A 27,608-nucleotide genomic window follows, 5' to 3' on the forward strand; every position below is an offset into this window, starting at 1 on the left:
GTTGATGCTTGTGAAACATGGCCACTGAGCACCAGGCCTCACATGTGGAACAGTTTACTGCAGTCCTGCTCCAAACGCACACAGACGTGCAACTGCAACAGACTGCAATTAAAGAGAGACACAAAGACACAGAGAGAGCAGTCAGCTCTGGAGGAGAGACTCAACTTTACAGCAAACTCATTTAAAGTCCACATGAAATCAAAACTATTCCGAGTGATTTCGTTAGCTCACATTGCTAGTTTTGTGCTGAACAATTCATCTGTGCATGTCATTTAGAGCAAATCAAATGTTTGCTCTTGTAATCTTTAATGTAAATCTGAAAATGCGCTTCCTGTTTGTTTAAATTCTCAGATTAGGTCTGTCTGAGATGTTGGGCGTGGCTAACATACTTAACCACACCCCTCCAGCTAACACTTTTGACAACAATCAGAAATCCTGAGCAGGAGGAGGAGTCTGTCAGGTTGTAATAACTCTCCCCAAACCCTTTCCCCATCTTTCTGAAGGAAACACCTACACTGTAATAAAATTATATGAACAATTAGTCATAACAGCATATGTTTAGGTCACTGCAACTTATTAAACTAAGCTAATAATGTTCTAACTTAATTTTATAAGTTACGCAAGCTGTTTTAAGTCAGTTAAACATAATATAAGTTCAATGGACTCGTAAGGTTAATTTGATTCAGCTTAAAAATGTAAGACAACCAGGATTTTTTTACAGTGTACTTTACTACATCCAATCAGCTCACAGTATAGAAAAACAAGCCACACCCACTGTTTTCTTATTTAATATTCCGTTTTCTAGGAACTGCCTCACAATACGGAAAATAAAAAAAACTGTCGTAGTTTCCGCTTCATGCAGACTTTAAACAAAACAATGCAAAACTGTTCATTTATAGATCTGCTTTTGGTTTTTTGATATATTATCTATGATATTCTATGATATATTTTAGATTTGTGATTTATTTTATTTTTTTCAGGCCACTTTATATTAAATGACTTTAACTAATATGTATTACACTGAAATTATTCATTTGTTACAATGTACTTATTGTGTAAATGCATGTTTTTATATTGTACTTGTGCAAAACAGCTTGAGAATGGTGTAAAAAAAATCATAAATAACCATAACTCTCAGTGCAAACTTCATTCATTCATTTCCGTCGGTTTAGTCTCTTATTTATCAAGGATTGCTACAGCGAAATGAACTGGCAGCTATTCCAGCATCACACACACACTCATACACTACGGCCAATTTTAGTTCATTCAGTTCACCTACAGTGCATGTGTTTGGGACTGTTGGGGAAACCGGAGCACCCGGAGGAAACCCATGCCAACACGGGTTTACCACAGGGCGACCAGGTGGCTCAGTGGATATCACTGTCACCTCACAGCAAGAAGGTCGCTGGTTCGAGTCCCGGCTGGGTCAGTTAGCGTTTCTGTGTGGAGTTTGCATGTTCTCCCTGTGTTCCCGCACAGTCCAAACACATGCTCTATCGGGGAATTGAATAAACTAAATTGGCCGTAGTGTATGTGTGTGAATGAGAGAGTGTATGGGTGTTTACCAGTACTGGGTTGCAGCTGGAAGGGCATCCACTGTGTAAAACATATGCTGGAGTATAGTGTGCTTCATTCCTGATGAATAAAGGGACTAATCCGAAGGAAAATAAATGAATAAAAACAATTAGAAACATTTGACTAAATTTAAAATCTGTAAAGAATATGTAGTATAATATATATATATATATATATATATATATATATATATATATATATATATATATATATATATATATATATATATATGTATAACTATATCCTCTGTTTCCATTTCTAGTTGTTTTTTATGGTTACTCAAAACTCAGAGTTTTATTGGTTTAATTTCAGATTCTTGTAAATCTGAACGGACATTTTGCTTTCCTTTCTGGCATTCAGGTTACAACATCAAGTAACTTGTTTTTATATACTCAGCCAGTGAGTAAAACAGTTACAGATGGCATATTTTATAGACAAATATTTTCAATGATTGTGTTCACCTGTGCCTCATTTAGTTACTCATTATCCCTTTATTTAATCCTCATTTATTGCCTCGTGCTTCAATTCAGTTTGTTGTTTGTTGTTGCTGTTATGTTTGGCTTTGTTGATTCTGCTGTTTCTCCTTCGTTTTCATTGTACCATAGTGTTTGTTTAGTTTGAGGGCACAATTACATCACAGCAATGTGCTAAAAATGGAAAAGTTCACACGGTTCATTCCTGTTCACACACATTGCTCGGCAATTATGAGTACACGCCCTTTTGAAAATCAGTATTTTTTTTACATTTCTTAATCAATATAGGTAATAAATGTTGGATCATTTAACCCTTATATGTTGTTGGGGATGTTTTCATCCACTCTGCGGTGATTTTGAGTCTTAATTTGGCCATAACTTTTTGCTGTTTCAACTAGTGGGATGATTTTTGGCACATATTTTGGGAAAATTTTGACACATATTTTGGCAAAATGCTTTGATTAAAAAAAAAACCTCAACAATACACTCTGGGCAAATTTACTACCCTTTTGTTATGTTCAGGATAAAAACATGCACTAAATTAAACTGATGTAAAAGTGCATCAGATTAATATATATATATATATTTTTTTTTTTGCATAAATCTGTTAATCAACCTTAGTCCTGATCAAAAATACTAAATTCTTCAGAAAATTACAGGATTTTAACTCTTTAATTGCCAAATTCATAAATAATTTCATTAATTTGTTGAAAAAACACATAAAATGAATTATTTTCAATATAAAAAGTAGTTTTGGACTGCATTTTTTAAAGGGCACCTATGGTAAAAAATCTACTTTTCAAGCTGTTTGGACAGCCATATGTGCATGTATGGTGTATAGAGCGTCATATTGGGGTGATATAAACACACCCAGTGCTTTTTTTTCAATTTAACAACATAAAAAACGGTGGACCAATTGGAGCGGTTTTCAAACCGACCGCAACTTTACGTAGGAGAGCGGTCCCCCCGCCCACCAATATTGATTGACAGGCGGGTCATCATATCCTCAGATTGTTGATTCACGTCCGCCATTTTCAGCGTGAGTCGAAGCGATATGACTAAAGGAACACGCTAGCTCTATTTTTAGATGCAAGGCTCATTGGGCTCAACACAAGATCAATATTCTCCACATTATCGCTCTAATCGGAATTATTGGTTGTATCTTTAGGTAGGTTTGCAAACATGTGTACTTCTCATTGAGTCTACCTTATACTTCAGCCGTTTGCATTTCTCGCGATCCCAGAAGCTCCCTGTGATCTTAACTAGCATGCGTTTTAGAATTCTAAACATCGGTTTCTATCAGGGTACACTCAAGTCGACGGCTGGGCGCCGCGGACCGCTGCAGAAACCTATGTTTAGAATTCAAAAATGCGTGGCGCGACGATTCGAGACACTTTATGTCTCTGCCGCGCCACAGAGAGTGTCTGGTGTGCCGTGTCGCGGCTTCAAGCGGCGCATCCGGTGCCTCAGTCAGAGTTAATTCAGTGTGCGTGGTTATTAGTTTCCGTGTACAAGCTCGACACTTGAAACTAGCACACAGTTGGCTGTAAAACTGTACAAAGACACAAATGATTTTGTACTCTCTGCTTGGTCTGTGTCCGAGTCGTACATGTACGACTGATTGCGGATCCTCTCCTCCTCCTTTCAATCAGTCTGCCTCTGTTGCAAACACAGAGCGGGTCATGGCCCCGCCCCCTTGTTACGTTGGGCGGGAAGCCGAAACCAGTCTACATGTGAAGCAACACACCCCTAAATCAGCGAACTGTGGACACGCCCCCAACATGACACTTTTTAACACATTATAATAAAAAAATCTGAATTGTGTTTTAAACTGAACCTAAACTGGCACACTCAGAAGAGCCATAATATTAATATTAAATCAGAAAAAAGAGGTCAACTATGTGCCCTTTAAACCTTGTATCACTGTCTTGGACATGTGAACGATCTAACATTGTTAGATTTTGTGCAGCAAAACATTTTAATTTTTTCTCCTTATTTTACTGCTGGGGGCTGTTTTTGACTTCCATTATAACCACAGTTTTTGATTGCGAAATCATTTTTGATTGTTGGTGGTTTTCCTTGTTGGGAAGAGATAAAATTTGTCATTTTTACTGATCATCAGTTTGCACCATTAACCCTTTAGATCGGCCTGCGTAAAAAAACCTTAGTCTTATATATGTAGTTATGGAGTATAACAGCAAATTAAAGGGTGTGTATGTGTGTCTGTGAGTGTGTGAGAGTGATCTTTGCGCACTTACAGTACATTGATGCGTCTGAGAAAATCAAAATATGCATCTCAGCTCTCAGAACTACATGGAGTAAACAAAAACAAAGACTGTATTTATGCACCGGCTGTCTTTATGCAACATTACTAAATTAATTGTTTTTGTTTAAACTCAGCCCATATACCTTTTTGCAACCACTCACCCAATAAAAAAAGTATTAAATCCAATGAATTTAATGAATTTCCATTGAGTGCATGTATGGTTTGTGCTGTGGAAGTTTCCATCAGGGCTGGCGAAGGGGGAGTTTCTGAGCGGTGCCCTCCGCCCTGGGTATGTGGCAGGAGAACAGAGGCAGCTTTATTGAGCTGTGTCTCTGATTTAAATCATATGGCATCGCCTGGAATCACTTCATGGCTTGGAGGCCGTTCAAATGAATGCCCCAACAAGAGACTCGCTCTGTTTCTTCCCTTTAGTTTCATCTGTTTGCTGTTGGCTCCCGCTTTAGCGTTTCTCGCTCCAGCCAGATGTCGGTTCGATTAACACGTTTTCTCTTCATTATCTCAGGTGATTTGTAATGATTAATTTATTTAGTTGCTTATTAAAAGGAGAATATAGACAATTTTGGTAGCAGTTTAGTTTAAAGAGCCCCCATTTTGCATTATAAAAGGTTATATTTTGGTTTTGGGGTCTCCAACAACAGACTGGCATGCATGTAAGGTCAAAAAACACTTTCATTGTCTTATAATATGCATTTATTTTTACATAATTATCCTAACGACGACCATATAATTCATTCAGCGATTCATTTGTTCCCAAACCCTTCCTTAGCGTGAGGCTAATCTGCGCTGATTGGACCGATGACCCATGGGAGGAAGAAGAAACTGGTCCATAGGAACTGTAACAGTTACTGATATAGCAAACGGCCAGCGAATTCCACATTGCAGCGTAGGTTATTGTATCAATCGTATGAAAAATGACAGGAGCAAACACAGCATACGGTTGGCTATACTGTGGTGTTGTGAAAATTTAACCCTTTATTCCCCATCTGTCAGTGATCGTCATCTTCGCATCATGATCAGTCTCGTGTCTGAAGTGAAAGCGCGTTCATATTTTACCGGAACTGGAACTACATACAGTTGAAGTCAGATTTATTAGCCCCCCTGATTTCAGATTCTGGACAATCTAAATGGACTGATAGGATTTAATCTTTCTGGCTTTCAGATTACAACATCAAGTCTCTTTATTGCATTATACAATACAAAGTATAAGTGAGAGAAGGGGTTATAGAGGATTTATTTTACAGACAAACATGTGAATTTATTTGCCTACCATAAAGTTATTATTATATGATATTGAATGCTTCGTTTGTTTGTTGATTTGATTGATTGAGGCATTCATTCATTCATTCGTTCATTCGTTCGTTCATTCATTCGTTTGTTCATTCATTGCTTAATTGTTACATTTATTGGTTGATTTATTCATTGATTCATTTATTGATTAATTTGTTGATTGATTGATTGATTGATTTATTGATTGATTGATTCATTCATTCATTTATTAATTCATTCATTTGTTGATTTAATCATTCATTGATTTATTTATTCATTAATTAATCGATTCATTTATTGATTTATTGATTGGTTCATTTCTTAATTCATTGATTGATTCATTCATTCATTGCTTGATTCATTGATTCATTTATTCATTGATTTATTGATTCATTAATTTGTTGATTGATTGATTCATTCATTGCTTCAATGATTGATTGAGTCATTCATTCATTCATTGACTAATTGATTGATTGATTAATTTGTTCATTGATTCATTTATTCATTCATTTAATCATTCAGTGATTCATTCATTCATTGATTCATTGATATTGCATTGTTCATTGATTGATTAACTGATTCATTCCTTCATTGCTTGATTGATTGATTGATTAATTTATCGATTATTTATTCACTGATTCACAGATTGATTAATTTGTTGATTGATTCATTCATTCTTTTATTGATTTGTTAATTGATTGATTGATTAATTCATTGATCCATTTATTCATTCATTTAATCAATGATTGATTTGTTGATTGATTGATTGATTGATTTGTTGATTGATTGATTGATTGATTGATTGATTGATTGATTGATTCATTCATTCATTCATTCATTCATTCATTCATTCATTTGATCATTCCATTATTCATTCATTCATTATTTTATTGGTTTGTTCATTGATTTATTCATTTATTTATTTATTCATTCATTTAATCGTTGATTGATTGATTAGTTTGTTGATTAATTCATTGATTGATTCATTCAATCGTTCCTTTATTCATTAATTAATTCATTCATTCATTCATTCGATGTAGATGTCATAATAACAGTGCCATTCTAAATACAATGCTAAATTGAATGAAGTAAATTAAGTTTAGCTATCGTAAATCAGAAATGTTTTTATGACAGTGACTAACAAGTGTTGCAAATGAAATTAGTTTTAAATATAAAATAAAACGCTTAAATTTCCCTCCTCTTGTGTTTCTCTGCAGGCACCTGTTGGATTTTACCGTTGCACATCCACGCAGGATCTGGAGCTAATTTCACCTTCTCTACAAATCAGCACCACACGAGCCAACACATGTTTATAATGGATTAACGATTATTGTGCAGTGCTTAATACCACAGTTCCTTAAAAGAAGTGCCTGAAAGAAAGTAATAGGAGACCAAAACAATTCACTGTCTCAACGACAGCTCCATTTTTTGGACGCTGGGGAAGGGCCATCATCATCATGGCAACCAATAGGGAGAGACCTGTGAGTCACATGACAGGGTTCTACCCATTTGCCTTCAGTTCAATGCGAAACCACTCCCCCTTTGATCTTCTGGCCAATGGCAGCCTGTTTGGACGATTTGGGGCGGATCTTCCCAAAGAGATGGCAGCTCTGTGTAAGTACCAGTATGTCTTTGACTTATTACACGACTCTCTTAAATACTTGATTCTGATTGGTCAATCACAGCATTCCAAGATATGTTATTCCCTAGTAACACAGCCTTATTTGGGTTCTATGAATCATTTTAAGTGCTCCTATTAAGTCTCTGATGTGCCTAGAGTGTGTGTGTGAAGTTACTCAGATACTTTCAGGTGTTTTATAACTCTCTGGCTTTGATCCTAATAGTGGTGTTTTGGTGACTGTCACTTTAAATTCAAATGAGATTGTGCTCTTTTCAAAAGAGGGCGGAGCTACAGATACCTATGTGTCAGCATATAGTGGCAGATTCAAAAACGAGACTAAGGTCATATGCTAATGAGGGAAAGATGATCTCTAGTGGGCGGGGCTTCCCCCTCTGATGACACGTACAAAGGGAAAATGTCAATCACAGTGTTTCTGCAGAATAAAAAATAATATTAATACATTTTTACCATTAGAGGCTGGTTATATTCACACCCTGCTGCTGCACAACTGTGTTTAAACCCCTTATAAAAGTGATTTTTGCATGATAGATGCCTATTAATCATTTGTAAATATAAGCATATTATTAACAAATAACCTGTGTCTGCATATTTAATAAAATACCAGCCTAAAATATAACTATTTTATGCTTTAGTGAGCTAATTAAGATGATGTCTTATGGTTTAATTGATACAATAGTACATGATTTTTAGGACAAAGGCCTACCTGTGACCCTAACCTAAACCTGTATGAGCTCGTATGAATTAGCCACTTACATAAACTAGCTGCGAATTGCGGTTTGTGTTGTACGTAAGTTAACTAAATGCCTCCTCTTTCTACTTTTCATATGCTAATCTTGATTGTTGGTATTGTATTAAGTTGAATAAAAGCAATAGTTATGAATTAGGAATTAATAACTAGACATTTCAGATGCATATTACAGACTTGATTTATTCTTTGAATGATGATTTTCAGCTTTGATATTGATCAGAAATGTTTCTGGATCATCAAGTCATCATTTTCGAATAATTTCTGAAGACTCTTGAGCATCATTTGACTGCAAATAACGCAGCTTTAAATTACAAGAACAAAGTACATTTTATAATATACATTTTCTAATAATTCCCACAGAAAACAGTTCATTTAAAATGTAATAACATTTCATAATATAGCAGTTTTTATAGTGTAAACTTTTTTGTGCAGTTGTGTTTTCTGCTGTGATTCAGGGTTTGTTCTTGATTTCGGACGTGTTCAGACATGTAGATCCACTGTATCAAACACAGCACATGCCAATCACCAACTCCTGGAGTAATCCTGTTCACACACACACACTAAAACACACACGCAGTCACAATCATGCATGCATGCACACACACATACTCTAACACACATGCACACAAATGCAAACACAGCAGCAATCATGCACGTACACACACACACATACTGTACATACACTGATACTGTCAAAATCATGCATACACAAACACACACACACATAAACAAACACTGACACACGCATACACAGTCACAATCATGCATGCACTCACATACATACACTGACACCCACACACACATGCACTTACACATACCTACACATTCATACTCGCCAACATACACACATACATACACTGATACCCTCAAAATCATGCAAACGTGCACACACAGTCACAATCGTGCATGCATACACACTTACACACATGCAAACACACATACATAAATACAAACACACTCGCACACATAGATACAATCATACACACCAACACACACACAAAACACACGCATATTTATACTCACAATCATATACACACATGCATACATAGTCACACACACTCAAAATCACGCACAAGCTCAAATACACACACACACACAAATGCTCACACAAACACACACACACAAATATTTTCTCTGTCTTTTTCTTTCTTTCTCATACACACACACACGCTAACACACACATACACAAATGTTCTCTCTCTTGTTCTACAGTATCTCTCTCTCACACACACATACATGCTCACACACACACACACAGGCAAACTCAAATCCTCTGCTCTCTGAAGAATGCGTGTAAACACAATGTCCATTTATAGCCAGAAACTAGAGAAAGAGGAGGAAAAACTCCATCAAGCGCTACGTTTAACTGAAGAGAACACAATAGAAACACACACCGCAGACACCAGGTGTTTGTCTCCTCACACCTGCAATTCTGCGTCATATGCTGGATATAATGGGAGAAAACCTATATGAAAAAATACGTAAATAATACAAATAAATACTATAGAGTTTTTAAACCATACTACACTCACCGGCCACTTTATTAGGTACACCTGTATCACGCACAACCATTTCTAGGGTTTACAGAGAAAATATCCAGTGAGCGGCAGTTCTGTGGGAGCAAATGCCTTGTTGAGGTCAGAAGTCAGAGGAGAATGGCCAGACTGGTTCCAGCTGATAGAAAAGCAATAGTAACTCAAATAAGCACTTAAATTAATCTGTTGTGGTAGTTCTATAGTCTCTATGGTTACACAACAACAATAATAATATAAACAAATGACCCAATGCTGTTGTTTCTACTATGGTATATTATACTACAATACACCACAGCTTACTGTAGTAAAAATGTAAGTATACTACAATATTAGGAGTTTATCATTAGACTACAGTATGCTGGAACATTCGTTAACAGTGTTGTAAATACTGTAATATAAATACTGTAATATTTACTAATGTTTATAATACACTTCACTATAGTATGGGTCAAAACACACTTAACTGTCAACTGTAAATGACTGTAATAGTATTTGTTCCTGTGAGAGAAGTAAATGCGTTGTGTCCTCAGCACTGTTAGCAGTGTGTGTGTGTGATTATGTCATTATGTGGAGCCGTCACACACACAGACGCTCCATTAGCTGTGTTTAATCAGAGATAAGATCCAGCAGATCTCTCAGTCTGAGCTTTGTGTCTTCATAGTGGACACATTCAGACTGAGAGACAGACGGCCAGACCAGCCAGACTGTTTCATTAAACTGATGAGACTGATGTCATCTGGAACAATACACTTTTTTGGCAGGGGGATAGTCTCATTTTCAGTGTTGGGCATGTTACTTTAAATCAGTTTCAGCTTAAAATACATCACAAATAATGGTTTCTAACTCTCTGAAACTGACCCTTTTAGGCTTTGATCCTAGTTGTGCCGTTTTGGTGACTGTCGCTTTAAATTCAAATGAGATTGCGATTTTCAAAAGAGGGCGGAGCTACAGATGCCTATGCATTGGTATAGCTGCAGATTCAAAACAGCTGCTACTTAGTCAGGGCTCTTCATACTAATGAGGGAGAGATTGTAACTAGTGGGCGGGGCTTTTTCCCCTCTGATGACATCATACAAAGGGAGAATATCAATCAAAGTGTTTCTGCAGACAGTTTTTATCAAGTCTGTTTATAGAAAATACAATTAATTAATTTTAATCCTCAAGAGCTGGTCGAGTCCCGGCTGAGTCAATTGGCATTTCTGTGTGAAGTTTGCATGTTCTCCCCGTGTTGGCGTGGGTTTCTTCCGGGTGCTCCGGTTTCCCCCACAGTCCAAACACATGTGCTATAGGGGAATTGATAAACTTGTCCGTAATGTATTAGTGTGTGTGTGTGTGAATGAGTGTGTATGGATGTTTCCCAGTACTGGGTTGCGGCTGAAAGGGCATTCGCTGCGTAAAACATATGCTGGAATAGTTAGCGGTTCATTCCACTGTGGCGACCTCTGATGAATAAAGGGACTAAGCCAAAGGAAAATGAATAAATGAATGAATGAATAATGTAATGCTTACTACTACACTCTCAGAAATAAAGGTACGTGATCTGTCACTGGGTGATACCTTTTCAAAAGATACACATTTGTACATGAAGGGTCCATATTGGTACCTCAAAAGTATATATTAGTACCTAAAAATTTAAGAGGAACACTTTTGTACGTTTTAGGTACTAATATGTACCCTTGAGGTATTAATATGGACCTTTTTGGTACAAATTTGTACCTTTTGAAAAGGTACCACCCCAGTGACAGCTCGCGAACCTTTATATGAGAGAATTAGTATGCAAAACAGAACATTTCATAATGTTAGTGTGTTAGAGTGCAATCCTAATCATTATCAATGTTGAAAACAGTTTTTAGTTGCATAATATTCCTGTGGAAACTTTTATTTTTCAAGGTTCTTCAATGAATGGAAGAAAAAACAGGATTTATTTGAAATATAACTCCACTAAAAATGTCCTTGCTGTCACTTTTGATCAATGCAGTGTACCCTTGCTGGATAAAAGACTTTAATAAAAGCTTTTCGATGTTTGAATGTAATAGTTTCCACTAGAACATGTTCTCAACAGTATAATGAAGTGTTTGGGTGGTATCAACGCTATTTTATTTTCATAAATAGTTTTCATAATTACAAAGCACTTATTATATCACTTCTGGTTTAATCGTGACATTGGCACTTGAGTGTATTATGGGAAAAATGTTCTTATTAGTGTGCTTATGCCATGTAATACACATATTAGTGTGCACAGAAAATTCATAGAGTTAAATTATAACCATTAAGAGTCATTTGGTAAAATAAGCATTAATGTAAAGGGATATGTTATGAAGCGGACAGGAGACAGAGGTAAGGAAACGTTAGGGTGTTTATTAAATGACAACAAGGAGCACATGAAGGATAGCCAGGAGGATCAGGAATGATGTTGGGGTCTTTTCCTCCGTGGCTGGGTAACAGGAATACACGAGGATGGACAGCACACACCAGATACAGCTGACAGAGGATGACACAGACTTGGAAGGACTGGAAGACAGGACGAGTCGGGTGGACCAGGAAGACTAGGAGGAATACAAAGAGAACAGGTAAGTAAAGCGTTTGTTTTAGCTGAGGATGACTACGCTGAGTGGTCGCTCAGTTGTCCGCTTTCGTCGAGACGAGCCCGGACAATGAGCGACTGGAGTGCTGTGCTTTTATCTGGTGCTCGTGAATGTGATGCAGCTGTGTGCTCATTAGAAGTCAGGTGATGGTGATCTTCGTGAGTGGGGGTCGTGAGAGCCTGACCAATCCATGACAGTACCCCCCTCCCCAGGGCCCGCTCCTGAGGGCCGACACCTCCGACGCCGTGGTGGTCTCCCTCTGCCTCTAGGCGCTGGGAACTCAGGGTGGCTCTCATGAAACTCCACCATGAGACTAGGATCGAGAATATCAGCTCTGGGAACCCATGTCCTTTCTTCGGGGCCGTACCCTTCCCAGTCCACCAGGTACTCCAACTGGCCACCACGACGTCGGGAACGCAAGATCTCCTTCACTGCGTAGACGGCTCCTTCTTCTAGGAGCAGTGGAGGAGGGGGTTCCTCTTCGTGGTCAGGCTCTGTGGAGGGAAGAACAGGATCGTGATAGGGTTTCAGGAGTGATACGTGGAATGTAGGGTGAATACGGTAGTGAGAGGGTAATTGTAGTTTGTAGGTGACGGGGTTAACCTGTTCCACGATGGTGAAGGGACCAACAAATCGGGGACTTAACTTGCGAGAGGGCAGTCGCATGCGTATGTCCCGGGTGGATAGCCACACCTTTTGTCCGGGTGTGTATCTGGGTTCTTCAGACCTTCTTCTATCGGCGGTTACCTTGCTTCGACGGACTGCCCTCTGCAGATGTTGATGAGCCTCGTCCCAGACTCTCTCGCTCTCCCGGAACCAGTGATCCACTGCGGGGACATCAGATGGTTCGCCATCCCAGGGAAAGAGCGGTGGTTGGAAGCCCAGGACGCACTGGAATGGCGTGAGTCCGGTGGAGGGTTGCCGCAGTGAATTTTGGGCATATTCTGCCCAGCCCAAATACTGGCTCCAGGAGCTCTGGTGACCACTGCAGAAGGTCCTCAGGAACCGTCCCACCTCCTGAATCTTCCTCTCTGTCTGCCCGTTGGTTTGGGGGTGATATCCAGAAGAGAGGCTGACGGCCACACCTAGGAGCTTGAAGAAGGCTTTCCATAGACGTGAGATGAACTGTGGACCTCTGTCCGACACAATATCTTCTGGAATACCAAATGACCTGAAGACTTGATTAAAGATATTGTCGGCTGTTTCAAAGGCTGTGGGAAGACCTTTCAGAGGGATTAGTTTGACAAACTTTGAGAATCTATCTACGATGACTAGAATACAGGTATTACCTTCTGACGAGGGGAGGTCAGTGATAAAGTCCACTCCTAGGTGTGACCAGGGACGGTTCGGAATCGGCAAGGGATGGAGCTTTCCAGCGGGTAGATGACGTGGGCTCTTGGATTGGGCACAGTCCTTACAGCCCTGAACATATTGCCTCACATCCCTTGCCATGTTTGGCCACCAGAATCGTTGGGATACTAGCGAGAGAGTATTGTTGATCCCGGGATGTCCAGTGCCTAGCGAGGTATGTAAGGAGTGGATCAGATCTACCCGGTGTTCAGGTGGTATGAACTGCCGATGAGGAGGGCATCCCGGCGGAGCAGGGGCTTCCGGAGTGGCAACGACTGGAGGAGCGTTCCAGGTGATCGGACAAATGGAGATGTGTTCGGGAAGAATCTTCGTTGGGAGTTCTTCATGATCGTGATGCTCGTGTAAACGAGAGAGAGCGTCTGCTCTTAGATTCTTGGGTCCTGGACGATAGGAAATGGAGAAATCAAAACGTGAGAAGAAAAGTGACCATCTGGCTTGACGTGGACATAGTCTCTTGGCCTCTTTGATATATTGGAGGTTTTTGTGATCTGTGATCACCTGGAACGGATGTTTGGCTCCCTCCAACCAGTGACGCCACTCCTCCAAGGCTAGCTTGATTGCTAGAAGCTCCCTGTCTCCTATGCTGTAATTCTGCTCCGCCGGGCTCAACTTCCGAGAGAAATAGGCACAGGGATGCAGTCGGGGCGGTGTATCATGATGTTGGGATAATACTGCCCCGACGCCGGTGGTGGATGCGTCCACTTCCACCACGAAAGGAAGATTTGGGTCAGGATGAGTCAGGAGTGGGGCCCTTGTGAACTCCTTCTTAAGAAGGCGGAAGGCTGCGGCTGCTTCTTTGGTCCACTCCAGTCCTTTGGGTTTACCCTTGAGGAGATTAGTGAGAGGTGATGTAATCCTGCTGTAGTCCTTGATAAACCGTCTATAAAAGTTAGCAAACCCAAGAAACCTCTGGAGCTCCTTAATGGAAGTGGGTTCTGACCAGGATAGAACAGCCTCAATTTTCTTCCCATCCATACGTATACCGGTTTGGTCAATGATGTATCCCAAGAAATGAATCGACTTCTGGTGGAATGAGCATTTCTCCGCTTTGAGGTAGAGGTGATGTTCTCTCAATGTGTGTAGGACCTCCGCAACGTGTTGGCGATGTTCGGCCTCACTCCGGGAGTAAATGAGGATGTCATCTATGTACACTATTACAAAGTGGTGAAGAAACTCCCGGAGGACTTCATGAATGAAGTTTTGGAATACGGAGGGGGCGTTGACCAGACCGTAAGGCATGACCTCATATTCATAGTGGCCAGTAGGGGTCACGAATGCTGTCTTCCATTGGTCCCCCTCACGTATTCTTATCAGATTATACGCGCTGCGGAGGTCCAATTTAGTGAAGACTTTAGCTTCTCGGAGCTGTTCCAAAGCGGCTGGTACCAGAGGAAGGGGATATCGGTATTTTACTGTACCGTTATTTAGGACCCTGTAGTCGATGCATGGACGCAGCCCTCCGTCCTTCTTGGCCACAAAGAAGAAGCTTGAGGCGGCTGGTGATTTTGAGTGACGTATGTACCCCTGACTCAGAGCCTCCCTTATGTAATCTTCCATTGCCTGATTCTCTGGAAGCGAGAGCGGGTAGATCCTACCTCTTGGCAACTGGGCATCTGGAACTAGGTCGATCGCGCAGTCCCATGGCCGATGCGGCGGTAGCTGGGAAGCTCTCTTGGGGCAGAAGACATCATGAAAGGAGCTGTACTCCTTAGGAATGTGGATAGACTGCTTCTCAGGAGGACTCTCGACCGATGTTGTAAACAAAGAAATGGGGATCCGACCTTGAAGAGGGAGATTTGGAAAACAGGTAGGTGTACATCCAGATCCCCATTTCTTTATCTCTCCTGTGCCCCAAGAGATGATGGGATCGTGCTTCACCAGCCACGGGCGCCCTAGAATGATGTCCATATTTGCACCCTCCAGAACCAGAAATTGAATCCTCTCTTGATGTAACAACCCCACTTGAAGAAGGATGTCTTCGCATTGTCGATGGATACGGGTCGAAGATCGAGTGCACTGGGTTATCGGTTGTATCTGGTATATATGCGAGGACGCCTCAGTACGTAGGTGGAGTTGACGACAGAGGGATTGGGAGATGAAGTTCCCTGCTGACCCGGAGTCGATGAGGGCTGTGACAAGGAGAGAAATAGAGGCAGTAGTTATTTGTACGGTGGTAGTAAGTGGTTTACATTGTTCAATATTCGTACTGAATACACTCACTGAAGTCCGAATGGGACGAAGGGGACACTCCATACGGGTGTGTCCACTGACACCGCAGTATAGACACAGACCCCGGGTCAGCCTCCTCTGTCGTTCCGCTGATGTCAGTCTTCCAGACTCTATTATCATGGGTTCTGGTTCTGGAGAGGCTGTTGACTCAGGCGATTGGAGGAGTGCAGACGAGGGGGTGATGGTGTCCTGTTGATAGGAACGGAGACGATCGGAACATCGGAGAGAATGTTGGATGAATCTCTCCAGACCCATAGTATCATCTAATGTGGCCAGCTGGATTCGGAGAGTGGGTTCCAAGCCGAGCCGGTACGTGGTCAACAACGATCTCTCATTCCATCCACTTGCAGCTGCTAGAGTGCGAAACCGGAGAGCATATTCCTGTGTAGATAGAGTACCTTGCTTTAGATGATACAGCTGCTCTCCAGCGGCTACTTCCCCATCAGAACGTCCAAACACCTCTTTGAAATACTCCGTGAAGGTAGTGATGGAATTCATGACCGGCCCGGCTTGGTTCCAGATCGTCTCAGCCCATTTAAGTGCAGGCCCAGAGAGTAGTGATACGATGTAGGCGATCTTTGACTTATCTGTGGGATATAGAGAAGGTTGCATTTCGAATATGAGGGAACATTGTAACAGAAAACCATTGCACTCCCCCGCTCCGCCTGAGTAGGGCGCTGGTCGGGCCATGGGACTGGAAGGAAGGGCCGAAGAAGAAACTGTGGAGGCGGAAGTGCTCGGTGCTGGTGGTGCGTTGGAAAGTGGAGCTGGTGGCTGTAGAATCCGCTTCAACTGGTCCACCAGCTCTTGAAAGTGATCGGGGGTGCTCATGTTGTCGTCGTTATTGGTCCGGGCTTCTGTTATGAAGCGGACAGGAGACAGAGGTAAGGAAACGTTAGGGTGTTTATTAAATGACAACAAGGAGCACATGAAGGATAGCCAGGAGGATCAGGAATGATGTTGGGGTCTTTTCCTCCGTGGCTGGGTAACAGGAATACACGAGGATGGACAGCACACACCAGATACAGCTGACAGAGGATGACACAGACTTGGAAGGACTGGAAGACAGGACGATTCGGGTGGACCAGGAAGACTAGGAGGAATACAAAGAGAACAGGTAAGTAAAGCGTTTGTTTTAGCTGAGGATGACTACGCTGAGTGGTCGCTCAGTTGTCCGCTTTCGTCGAGACGAGCCCGGACAATGAGCGACTGGAGTGCTGTGCTTTTATCTGGTGCTCGTGAATGTGATGCAGCTGTGTGCTCATTAGAAGTCAGGTGATGGTGATCTTCGTGAGTGGGGGTCGTGAGAGCCTGACCAATCCATGACAGGATAGTTCACCCAGAATTGAAAATTTCATCAGCAATTACAACTTTTATGAAAATCTTTCTTCTATAGCTGCTTTTTTTCAGTATTTGTTCAGTTTTCATCAATAAATTCCTGGTTTTTGTTAAAAGGGATACAGCTGCGGCCAGAAGTTAACGAGAATTATCTATATTATTCATGAAATTACCCATTAATTATATTTTATTACCATCTACTCCTTATACTGAGTATTATTCATATTATTTATTAAATGACCCATTAAATTGTATTTTATTCATGTCTACCCCTAAATCCAACCCTAACAGTAATGTAAAAACAGTAATTATATCAAGTAGTATTCATATTATTTATTAAATGACCCATTAAATTGTATTTTATTAACATCTACCCTTACTCCAACCCTCACAGTAATGTTAAAACAGTAATTATACTGAGTATTCTTCATATTATTGATTAAATGACCCATTAAATTGTATTTTATTAACATCTACCCCTAAACCCAACACTCACAGTAATGTAAAAACAGTAATTATACTGAGTATTCTTCATATTATTGATTAAATGACCCATTAAATTGTATTTTATTAACATCTACCCCTAAATCCAACCCTCACAGTAATGTAAAAACAGCAATTATATTGAGTATTCTTTATATTATTTATTAAATGACCCATTAAATTGTATTTTATTAACATCTACCCTTACTCCAACCCTCACAGTAATGTTAAAACAGTAATTATACTGAGTATTCTTCATATTATTGATTAAATGACCCATTAAATTGTATTTTATTAATGTCTACCCCTAAACCCAACCCTCACAGTAATGTTAAAACAGTAATTATACTGAGTATTCTTCATATTATTGATTAAATGACCCATTAAATTGTATTTTATTAACATCTACCCCTAAATCCAACCCTCACAGTAATGTAAAAACAGTAATTATATTGAGTATTCTTCATATTATTTATTAAATGACCCATTAAATTGTATTTTATTAACATCTACCCTTACTCCAACCCTCACAGTAATGTTAAAACAGTAATTATACTGAGTATTCTTCATATTATTGATTAAATGACCCATTAAATTGTATTTTATTAACATCTACCCCTAAACCCAACACTCACAGTAATGTAAAAACAGTAATTATACTGAGTATTATTCATATTATTGATTAAATGACCCATTAAATTGTATTTTATTTACATTTACCCCTAAACCCAACCCTCACTGTAATGTTAAAACAGTAATTATACTGAGTATTATTCATATTATTTATTAAATGACCCATTAAATTGTATTTTATTTACATTTACCCCTAAACCCAACCCTCACAGTAATGTAATTATTATTATACAGGGTCACAAAAATGATGCTTATATTGATAAGAGCCTCTGCAGCTGTAATCCTTCTAGACTTCCTTTGTGCTTAACAGAAGAAAGAAGCTTAAACAGGTATGAAACAAGTGGAGGATGAGAAAATTATGAAAAATTACATATTTTGGGGTTGGGGGGGGGGGGGGGGGTTGCTGAACTCTGCCCCTTTAAGTAAAGAGCATTGTAAATGTTTAGATATCATTCATGTTGGTTATTCGTTCTTCAGGTTGGGCGCAGGAGCTGTAGAAATGCACAGTTTTTTTCTTTTAAGGACACCTGAAAAACTCTAATGTTCGTCTTTCAACATCATTCAGCCTCAGTTCTGACAGCAGCTCTATTAACTCTACATAAAAGACCACTTTACTTTTTACTAGCTTCACATTTAATGCCCTGAAAGTCAAAGTAAAATCTAATACACTTTCCAGGCTTGTATACTACAGAGAAAGAGATGAGATGAGAGAAACACTAACATACAAAGTAACTCGTTGACATTTGTGAACATGGATCACAAAACTAATCACATGTCAATTTGTTTAAATTATAATATTTATCATATACTGTACATCTGAGCACTGAATGAATAAGTTTTCCATTGATGCTTGATTTGTTAGGATAGGATCATATTTGGCTAAGATACAACTACTTGAATGTCTGTAATATGAGGGTTAAAAAACATAAATTGGGGGAAATAATAAACAGGGGGGCTAATAATTCTGACTGCAACTGTATATATGGCATAGAAAACATGCAAAGACTGCTCCAATTATCAGTAAAAGCTCAAGGTTATGATTAAGTTTTAATATATGGTAATAAATTAGCTAAATGTTTTCATGAATCATGATCTGTCTTAAACATTCTAACTTTGGCATAAATTATATGTACTATGTATTTTTGACTATTGCTAAAAAATACACGTGCAGCTTAATGCAATGGGATAACATTAGTGATGCATGTATTGGCTGTTCTTAATATATAATAAATAAATAATGAATGCAAAATATATGTAAAAGTATTATTTATTAACATATAATGTACCTATGTAAAGAAAGATTTCTTTTTGAAATTTATATTCATGCAAAAGATTTCTTAAATGATCTTAGCACATCACTCCAGCGGTGTCTTTACAGTTACAGTTATAGTTGTGTTACGTTTATTGCTAATTTCTGTTATTTATTCAAAATAATAATTGTATAATATAAAATAATATATAAAATAATATAGAATATGATAAAATATATACAAAATGTCTATATTATTTATTAAAAAGCACACACACACACACACACACACACACATATATATATATATATATATATATATATATATATATATATATATATATATATATATATATATATATATATATATATATATATATTAGTGTCCCAGGAGTGCCCCAGTAGAGCTTTATGTCTAACAACGCCCCTGCCTGTAAATATCATTAGTGTGAAAAGGAACAGAAGCAGTTTTTGTCTTACTGCCCTCTAGTGTTCATTTTACCTATAAACTGCAGTCAAACGTGTGTTAAGATATGTTTTTACAGCGTCACAAACATGTAGGGTGAAGTAAATATTTCCAATGAGTCCCTGCTGGCTTCATTCATCTAGTGTGAGTGGGAAAAGATGAATAGAGTTACGCAAATACGCAACACTTCCCAATGACACTGAAGAACGTCACATTCTCACTCAAACAGCAGTGTGTGTGTGCACATCTGCCATACAAAAAACGCAATCCCTCGAACACACACGTATACAGCTATCTTAATGGGGACTTCCTTTAGATATAATGGTATTTGTACAGTAAAGCCTGTATATTCTATATCTCCACCCCTAAACTCAAGCCTCACAGGAAACAATTAGCATTTTTTCATTTTTAAAATACTTAATTCTGTCTGATTTATGAGCAGTTTTCCTTGTGTGGACCAAAACAATATCCCTGTGAGATTAAAATTGACTGGTATTGCTATACTCAAGGATAAGACACACACACATGAGGCTGGTAATGGAGATATGCAGAAAGTTTGCTGGAAAAAGAGGCAGCATTTGAAAGAAATGGCACATTTTTCTTGCTGTACGAGCGAGGCAGAGGATGGCCAAATGCTGAGGTTACTGCAGGACTGAGGCTGTGAAAGCACAAACTCCACATTGTGCCTCTTTATTTATTTATATAGAATTGGAGTGGATTTCTGGGGTTTGGCCCAATTCTTTAAACCACCAGTGGTGTGTGTGTGTGTGTGTGCGTGAGAGAGAGAGAGAGTACATCATTCGCAACGTAAGAAATTGTAATCAACTAAATTCAATTGCCCTAATTAAATAACCCACACCTTTTAGAGGTTTTATCTGATTTGTTCTTATTTTTTGTCATTTATTTCTCATTTTATATTTTATATTTTATATATATTTTATACATATTTAAAGTAGGCAGGGGCGTAGCAACCGGGGGGGACGGGGGGGATCCGTCCCCCTCACTTTTAGAGACAGACCATTTAGAAACAGGTGATTAATAATTATATGAACGTATGATCTCATACAGCCGTCCCCCCTACTGTTGAAATGTCCGCTACGCCCCTGAAAGTAGGCATGGGCTGACGGTATGATAACCTTGGATATAAATATCACGGTTTCACGGTATTGGGCTCTAAAATATATTACTTTTAAATGTCTGGGTAAAAACAATTGAAAACAATATTTATTATTTTTTGAAAGATTTATAATAGTTTGGAGCAGTGAACATGTCAGGCTGAATAATCTAAATAAATCATATAGACTTCTGCTGTCTTCATTAGTTGAACACAGATTTCTTTGCAATTTAAAACTGCATATTTGGATATTTATTCTGCTGGAGATACTGTTGTCCTAAAAAAAAAAAAAAAAAATGTTCATAAAAAATACACATACCTTAGGAACGGTATTACAGAAAATGTTGGCAGTTTTAAAACCTTGACTTTTCCAAACCGCGATATACCTTTACGTGATATACGAAAACGGTTATAGTCCCATGCCTAATCTAAAGTTCTTTGGCAAAACTGTACAAAATCCCAAGCCAGTAAATCAACTCAAACGTGAAGAGAGAGCATTTTTATACATTAACATTTAATTAAAATATATATATTTCATCTTATATTATTACCAAACTTTTATAATAAAAATAAATAAATAAAAATCACATTTAATGTTAAAATAAAACTATCACACTCAATGCACTACTTAAATAAATATACATTTTTGCCTGCACAAGAATGAAGCCCATGTCGTTTCAAAATCCAGCAGATTATTTCATAAGAAAAGAAAAATAAAATCACATTCATCTTAGTTTTTACCAACCCTTTAAAAACATTCATAATATTACATCATTAACAAATAAATAATGTTTTCTTCTTAATTAAAGAGAAGTTTTGGCATGCACAAGAATGACATTGAACAAACATCCTGTTTTTATTTTCTAGTTTTGGACCATAAATAAATATAGGCATCCTGAAATCTTCCTCACAAATCATCAGAAATGTCTTTCAACACTCTTAAAATTTACTTTAAGTGATGTTTTATAAACAAATTTGGGGAGGAGCACGCACAGAAGTTTCAGTATCAAATACGTCATTGACAATTATTCTATTATCCAATCAGTTCTTGACCAAACCCCTATATATACCAATATATCTTACCTGCAGCATCTCACGACTTTAGCATCCCTCCACCACCCCGTCACCTCACCTCTTAAGCATTGCAATCCCGGGGGGAGCGTTCTGGGGCCGGGCTATATACTTCGCTCGAATCCCTATCCCTCTCTGTTTCCTGATAAGGGGAATAACTCGAGTCTTCCCCGAGCTCAGAGCCCTCTCCCCGGACAGCACGCCAAATACGCTTTATTCTGAAACTATTGCAAGTGTGAACTCGTGAAATGTAAATAAAAAGGAGATAGAGGTGTTTTTTTTTTTGAAAATGTTATTTAACATTAACATTAATCACTTAACGAATAAACAAATGATTTTATCTTATATTATTACCACACTTTCAGTGGTTGTTTTCAACTTTACAATATTTTCAGTACTTCTCCACAAGCCCATGTCATTTCAAAACATCCAGCAGATTTTGCATACGAAATTAAAAATCATATTTAATCTTTGTTTTTACCAACTGCAGGGAAACATGCCGCAGGGAAACTGTCCCATCACAAGTTAGCTGGCATGACTTTCTGACATTAAAACAGCAGAGAGTCAAGCGCTTCTGTGCCACTAGCATTTGTCAAGCTGTGCATGAATCTCTCTGTTTGTTCAGCCACTGGAGACATTCGTGCAAATATCAATACTCTGACATTAGGAAAACCTAGGGTTCGACTAATCTGTCTTTTTTACATTCTGTGGAAAACAAACACACAAAAAAAGATGTTTTGTAGAATGTTCACAATGCTCTTTTTCATATTTGGAAGAATAAAACATCGTCTTGTGTGCTAGACTGTAAAACAAATTGTACAAATATTTTCAATTATTAATACATTTCACACAAAAACAACAACCCTTATAACATTTATTAAGTTAGTAACATTTGTTATTACATCAACTTATATTACAACTTTCTTTTACATTCTGTGGAAAAAAGATGTTTTGTAGAATGTTCACAATGCTCTTTTCATATTTGGAATAATAAAAGCAGATCTTGTGTGCCAGATTGCAAAACAATGTATAAATATGTTCAATTATTAATGCATTTCATAAAAAATAACCCTTATAACATTTATAAACTGAACATTTATTATTACATCAACTTATATTACAACTTTCTTTTACATTTTGTGGAAAAAAAGATGTTTTGTAGAATGTTCACCATTCTCTTTTATATTTGGGAGAATAATATTAGGTCTTGTTACTGCAAAACAAATTGTGCAAATATTTTTAATTATTAATACGTTTCATAAAAAACAACCCTTACAACATTTCTTGACTTGATTTGACTTAACATTTATTATTATATCAACCTATATTACAGCTTTCTTTTACATGTGGGGAAAAAGATGTTTTGTAGAATGTTCACGATGCTCTTTTCCAAAACAACCCTTATAACGTTTATTAACATTTATTATTACATCAACTTATATTCCAACTTTCTTTTACATTTTGTGGAAAAAAAGATGTTTTGTAGAATGTTCACGATGCTCTTTCCCAAAACAACCCTTATAACGTTTATTAACATTTATTATTACATCAACTTATATTCCAACTTTCTTTTACATTTTGTGGAAAAAAAGATGTTTTGTAGAATGTTCACAATTTTCCTTTATATTTGGCAGAAAAAACCCTTACAACATTTCTTGACTTGATTTGACTTAATATTTATTATTTATATCAACCTATATTACAACTTTCTTTTACATGTGGGGAAAAAGATGTTTTGTAGAATGTTCACGATGCTCTTTCCCAAAACAACCCTTATAACGTTTATTAACATTTATTATTACATCAACTTATATTCCAACTTTCTTTTACATTTTGTGGAAAAAAAGATGTTTTGTAGAATGTTCACAATTTTCCTTTATATTTGGCAGAAAAAACCCTTACAACATTTCTTGACTTGATTTGACTTAATATTTATTATTTATATCAACCTATATTACAACTTTCTTTTACATGTGGGGAAAAAGATGTTTTGTAGAATGTTCACGATGCTCTTTCCCAAAACAACCCTTATAACGTTTATTAACATTTATTATTACATCAACTTATATTACAACTTTCTTTTACATTCTGTGGAAAAAAGATGTTTTGTAGAATGTTCACCATTCTCTTTTATATTTGGGAGAATAATATTAGGTCTTGTTACTGCAAAACAAATTGTGCAAATATTTTTAATTATTAATACGTTTCATAAAAAACAACCCTTACAACATTTCTTGACTTGATTTGACTTAATATTTATTATTATATCAACCTATATTACAGCTTTCTTTTACATTCTGTGGGGAAAAAGATGTTTTGTAGAATGTTCACGATGCTCTTTTCCAAAACAACCCTTATAACGTTTATTAACATTTATTATTACATCAACCTATATTACAACTTTCTTTTACATTTTGTGGAAAAAAAGATGTTTTGTAGAATGTTCACAATGCTCTTTCATATTTAAAAGAATAAAAGCAGATAAACATAAACATAACTATAATGCAAAAAGACAAACAAACTTGGTTGGGCTGGCAAGACAAGGCTAGAGTAGGAACACAGGGGGAGTATAGACGACGAACTGGCACAGGACAGCAGACATGAGGAGAATATAAGCAAGAGTAATTAATACACAAACAGATGATCATAATTAACTAATAATGGGTTAACAAGGAGGGTGGGACTAGACGATAGAGCACCTGACACAAAGAGACAACACAAGCCATGTGCTCACATAAAACAAGACTAGAACACGCAGCCAATGAGAGAACTCATTAACCGCGTGTTCGTATGACAAGACAAACACAACACTGAAGCACACAACAAAAGAATGCAACCAATGTAAACACAGAGCCACGTGCTTGGACAACAGACACAAGACACGAGCACACGATAAAGTGAAAACACCTTACCGAGCGCTCACACAAATGCAACGCGCATGTTTCATCTCAGCGCCAACCAAAACCGAAACCAACTAGACGCAGACGCTGAGAATGAATCAGCGCAATGCTGACGAAACAAACACGAGTACAAGAGCGCGCGTCCCAAGGATGGGCAGACCCCGCGTCCGTCAAGCGGGAGCGCGCACAGTCCGCACGCACCTTTGACGACGCGCACCCAGACAATGACAAAACAAGTGCTCAACCCAAGAAACCTCGAGCCAAGCACTACAGGACAAGACAAGACAGAGCTAGTGTCCGGACTCTGCCACCAAAACAAGAATTTACAAGACCAGAGTGGCAGAGCCCTGACAAAAAGCAGTGTGGTGTACGGTAAAAGTTAACTTTTCTATTATTCTTTTCTTGAATTTGGCCTCCTACCGCACAACACGACATGCATGCTATTGCAACCGGTCTCTTTTTGCAACCGGGAACCTGTGTGACGTCGTGTGCGACGTAGGTTAGTAATTCCTCTATAGAGACACAAAACAAGGCACTGCAAAAGACCCCTCCATCAAACTCATTAAGTTTGCAGACGACACTACTGTTATCGGCCTCATCCAGAACGGTGACGAGTCTGCATACAGACAGGAGGTGGAGCGGCTGGCTTTATGGTGCAGATACAACAACCTGGAGCTGAACACGCTCAAAACAGTGGAGATGATAGTGGACTTCAGGAGAAACCCCCCTGCACTCCCCCCGATCACCATCATGAACAGCACTGTGGCTGCAGTAGAGTCATTCAGGTTCCTGGGCACCACCATCTCTCAGGATCTGAAGTGGGACATTCATATTCACATTCACTCTATTGTGAAGAAAGCCCAGCAGAGACTGTACTTCCTATGTCAGCTGAGGAAGTTCAACCTGCCACAGGAGCTACTCGTACAGTTCTACTCAGCTGTCATCCAATCCATCCTCTGCACTTCAATCACCGTCTGGTTCGGCTCAGCTGCCAAAACCGACCTCCGTAGACTACAGCGAATAGTCCGGACTGCTGAACGAATCACTGGCACAACCCTTCCTACACTTCAAGAACTGTATTCTTCCAGAGTGAGTAAAAGGGCTCGCAAAATCACTCTGGACCCCTCACACCCAGCACACTACCTGTTCCAACTGGTACCGTCTGGTCGGCGCTTCAGAGCACCAAGCACAAAAACAGCCAGACACAGGAAAAGTTTCTTTCCTCAGGCTGTCTACCTTATGAACAGTTAAATATTCCCCTACTGTGCAATAAATATGTGCAATACTTTATCATACGCACTTGTACACAGCACCTTATATCAATATACAATGCAATACCTTCTCCATTCGCACTTGTACACAGCACCTTATAACCTGTATATTTATAACAATCTGTACATACAACTCAACATCCAGGTTTCTTCACTAACCACATCTGTTTAATGTTCATCATTTTTTATTATTATTATTTAATTTTTTCATATTTATTTTGTGTTGTCACTTGTCACTTTATGTACACTGGAAGCTTCTGTAGCCAAAACAAATTCCTTGTGTGTGTGAAGCACACTTGGCAATAAAACTGATTCTGATCTGATTCTGACAATAAATGAGAAAATAGTGGGCGTGGCTTGTTTTATCAACTGCAGGCTGATTGGATGTTGTAAAGTAGGCAATTCGTTCAGAAAGGTGGGGAAAAGGGTTTGGGGAGAGTTATTACAACCTAACAGACTCCTCCTCCTGCTCCCCATTTTGGTTTGTTGACAAAACTGACAGCTGGAGGGGCGTGGTTAATATGTTAGCCACGCCCAATATCCTAGACAGACCTAATCTGAGAATTGAACTGAACACAAACAGGAAGCGCATTTGCTGATTTACATTAAAGATTACAAGGGCAAACATTTGATTTGCTCTAAATGACATGCACAGACGAATTGTTCCCTGTGACGCTAGCAATGTGAGCTAACGAAATCACTATGGTTAGTTTTGATTTCATGTGGACTTTAAGTGAACATCATACAGATTTTGAAGCATTGTAAATGTAGTCAGTTGTGCACTTAATCATGCACAAAAGCCTGTATGTGTGCCCTGTCATGAAGGAAGGCCTATTTTCCCCTTGAGGGTCAGATTACAATTCATGACCAACACACACACACACACACACACACACTACAGACCCCCAAGGAACCACACATTCCAATACAAGCAAATCCAGCACACATGCAGTCAGAAATCCAAACCCGAATGCTGCACAGCTCCAACCACAAACTATACGAGCGCCAGGTTTATGTTCCTCGCCAACCGTTTGAACAGAGTGGGTCTTGTTCAGTCTGTCTGGGCATCCCAGTGCTCAGTAGTAAAAAAAAAGCCTGCATTTGATTCTGCGAAAGCCTGCAGATGAGCCACTGACACCAATGGAGGACGGCAGAGACGATATACGACAGCAACATAAAGATAGAGAAGTCACAGATGGACAGCAATGATTGGCAGACAGATGAAAAGCAGGGGGGCCTGAGAAAGAGACAGAATGGGGCGCCTTTTCCTGTCTGCATTCCCTCTTCCTTTCTGCAGTGTGTGTGTGTGTGTGTGTGTGTGTGTGTGAAGGGGGGTGTAATTGCCTCAAGGTGTGGAGAGAACAGAACTGGC

At 38.7% G+C, this 27,608-nt stretch overlaps 2 protein-coding genes across 3 annotated transcripts in view; one reads left to right on the forward strand and one right to left on the reverse strand.

Annotated features, from left to right (window-relative positions):
* The window catches only part of rargb (retinoic acid receptor, gamma b), a 91,500-nt gene that overhangs the window by 25,348 nt on the left and 38,544 nt on the right, over positions 1-27,608 (forward strand). The window contains exon 2 of the mRNA XM_056468250.1: positions 6,819-7,215. Coding sequence (XP_056324225.1) covers positions 7,059-7,215 — 157 coding nt within the window. The 5' untranslated portion in view covers positions 6,819-7,058. The remainder of the gene's footprint in view (positions 1-6,818; positions 7,216-27,608) is intronic.
* The window catches only part of calcoco1b (calcium binding and coiled-coil domain 1b), an 85,575-nt gene continuing 74,550 nt past the window's right edge, over positions 16,584-27,608 (reverse strand). For both annotated transcript variants that reach the window (XM_056468246.1, XM_056468247.1), the window contains exon 14: positions 16,584-16,804. In XM_056468246.1, the coding sequence (XP_056324221.1) occupies positions 16,660-16,804 (145 nt within the window). In that variant the 3' untranslated portion in view covers positions 16,584-16,659. The remainder of the gene's footprint in view (positions 16,805-27,608) is intronic.

Source organism: Danio aesculapii, chromosome 11, assembly GCF_903798145.1.
Source record: "Danio aesculapii chromosome 11, fDanAes4.1, whole genome shotgun sequence".
Classification (NCBI taxonomy): domain Eukaryota; kingdom Metazoa; phylum Chordata; class Actinopteri; order Cypriniformes; family Danionidae; genus Danio; species Danio aesculapii.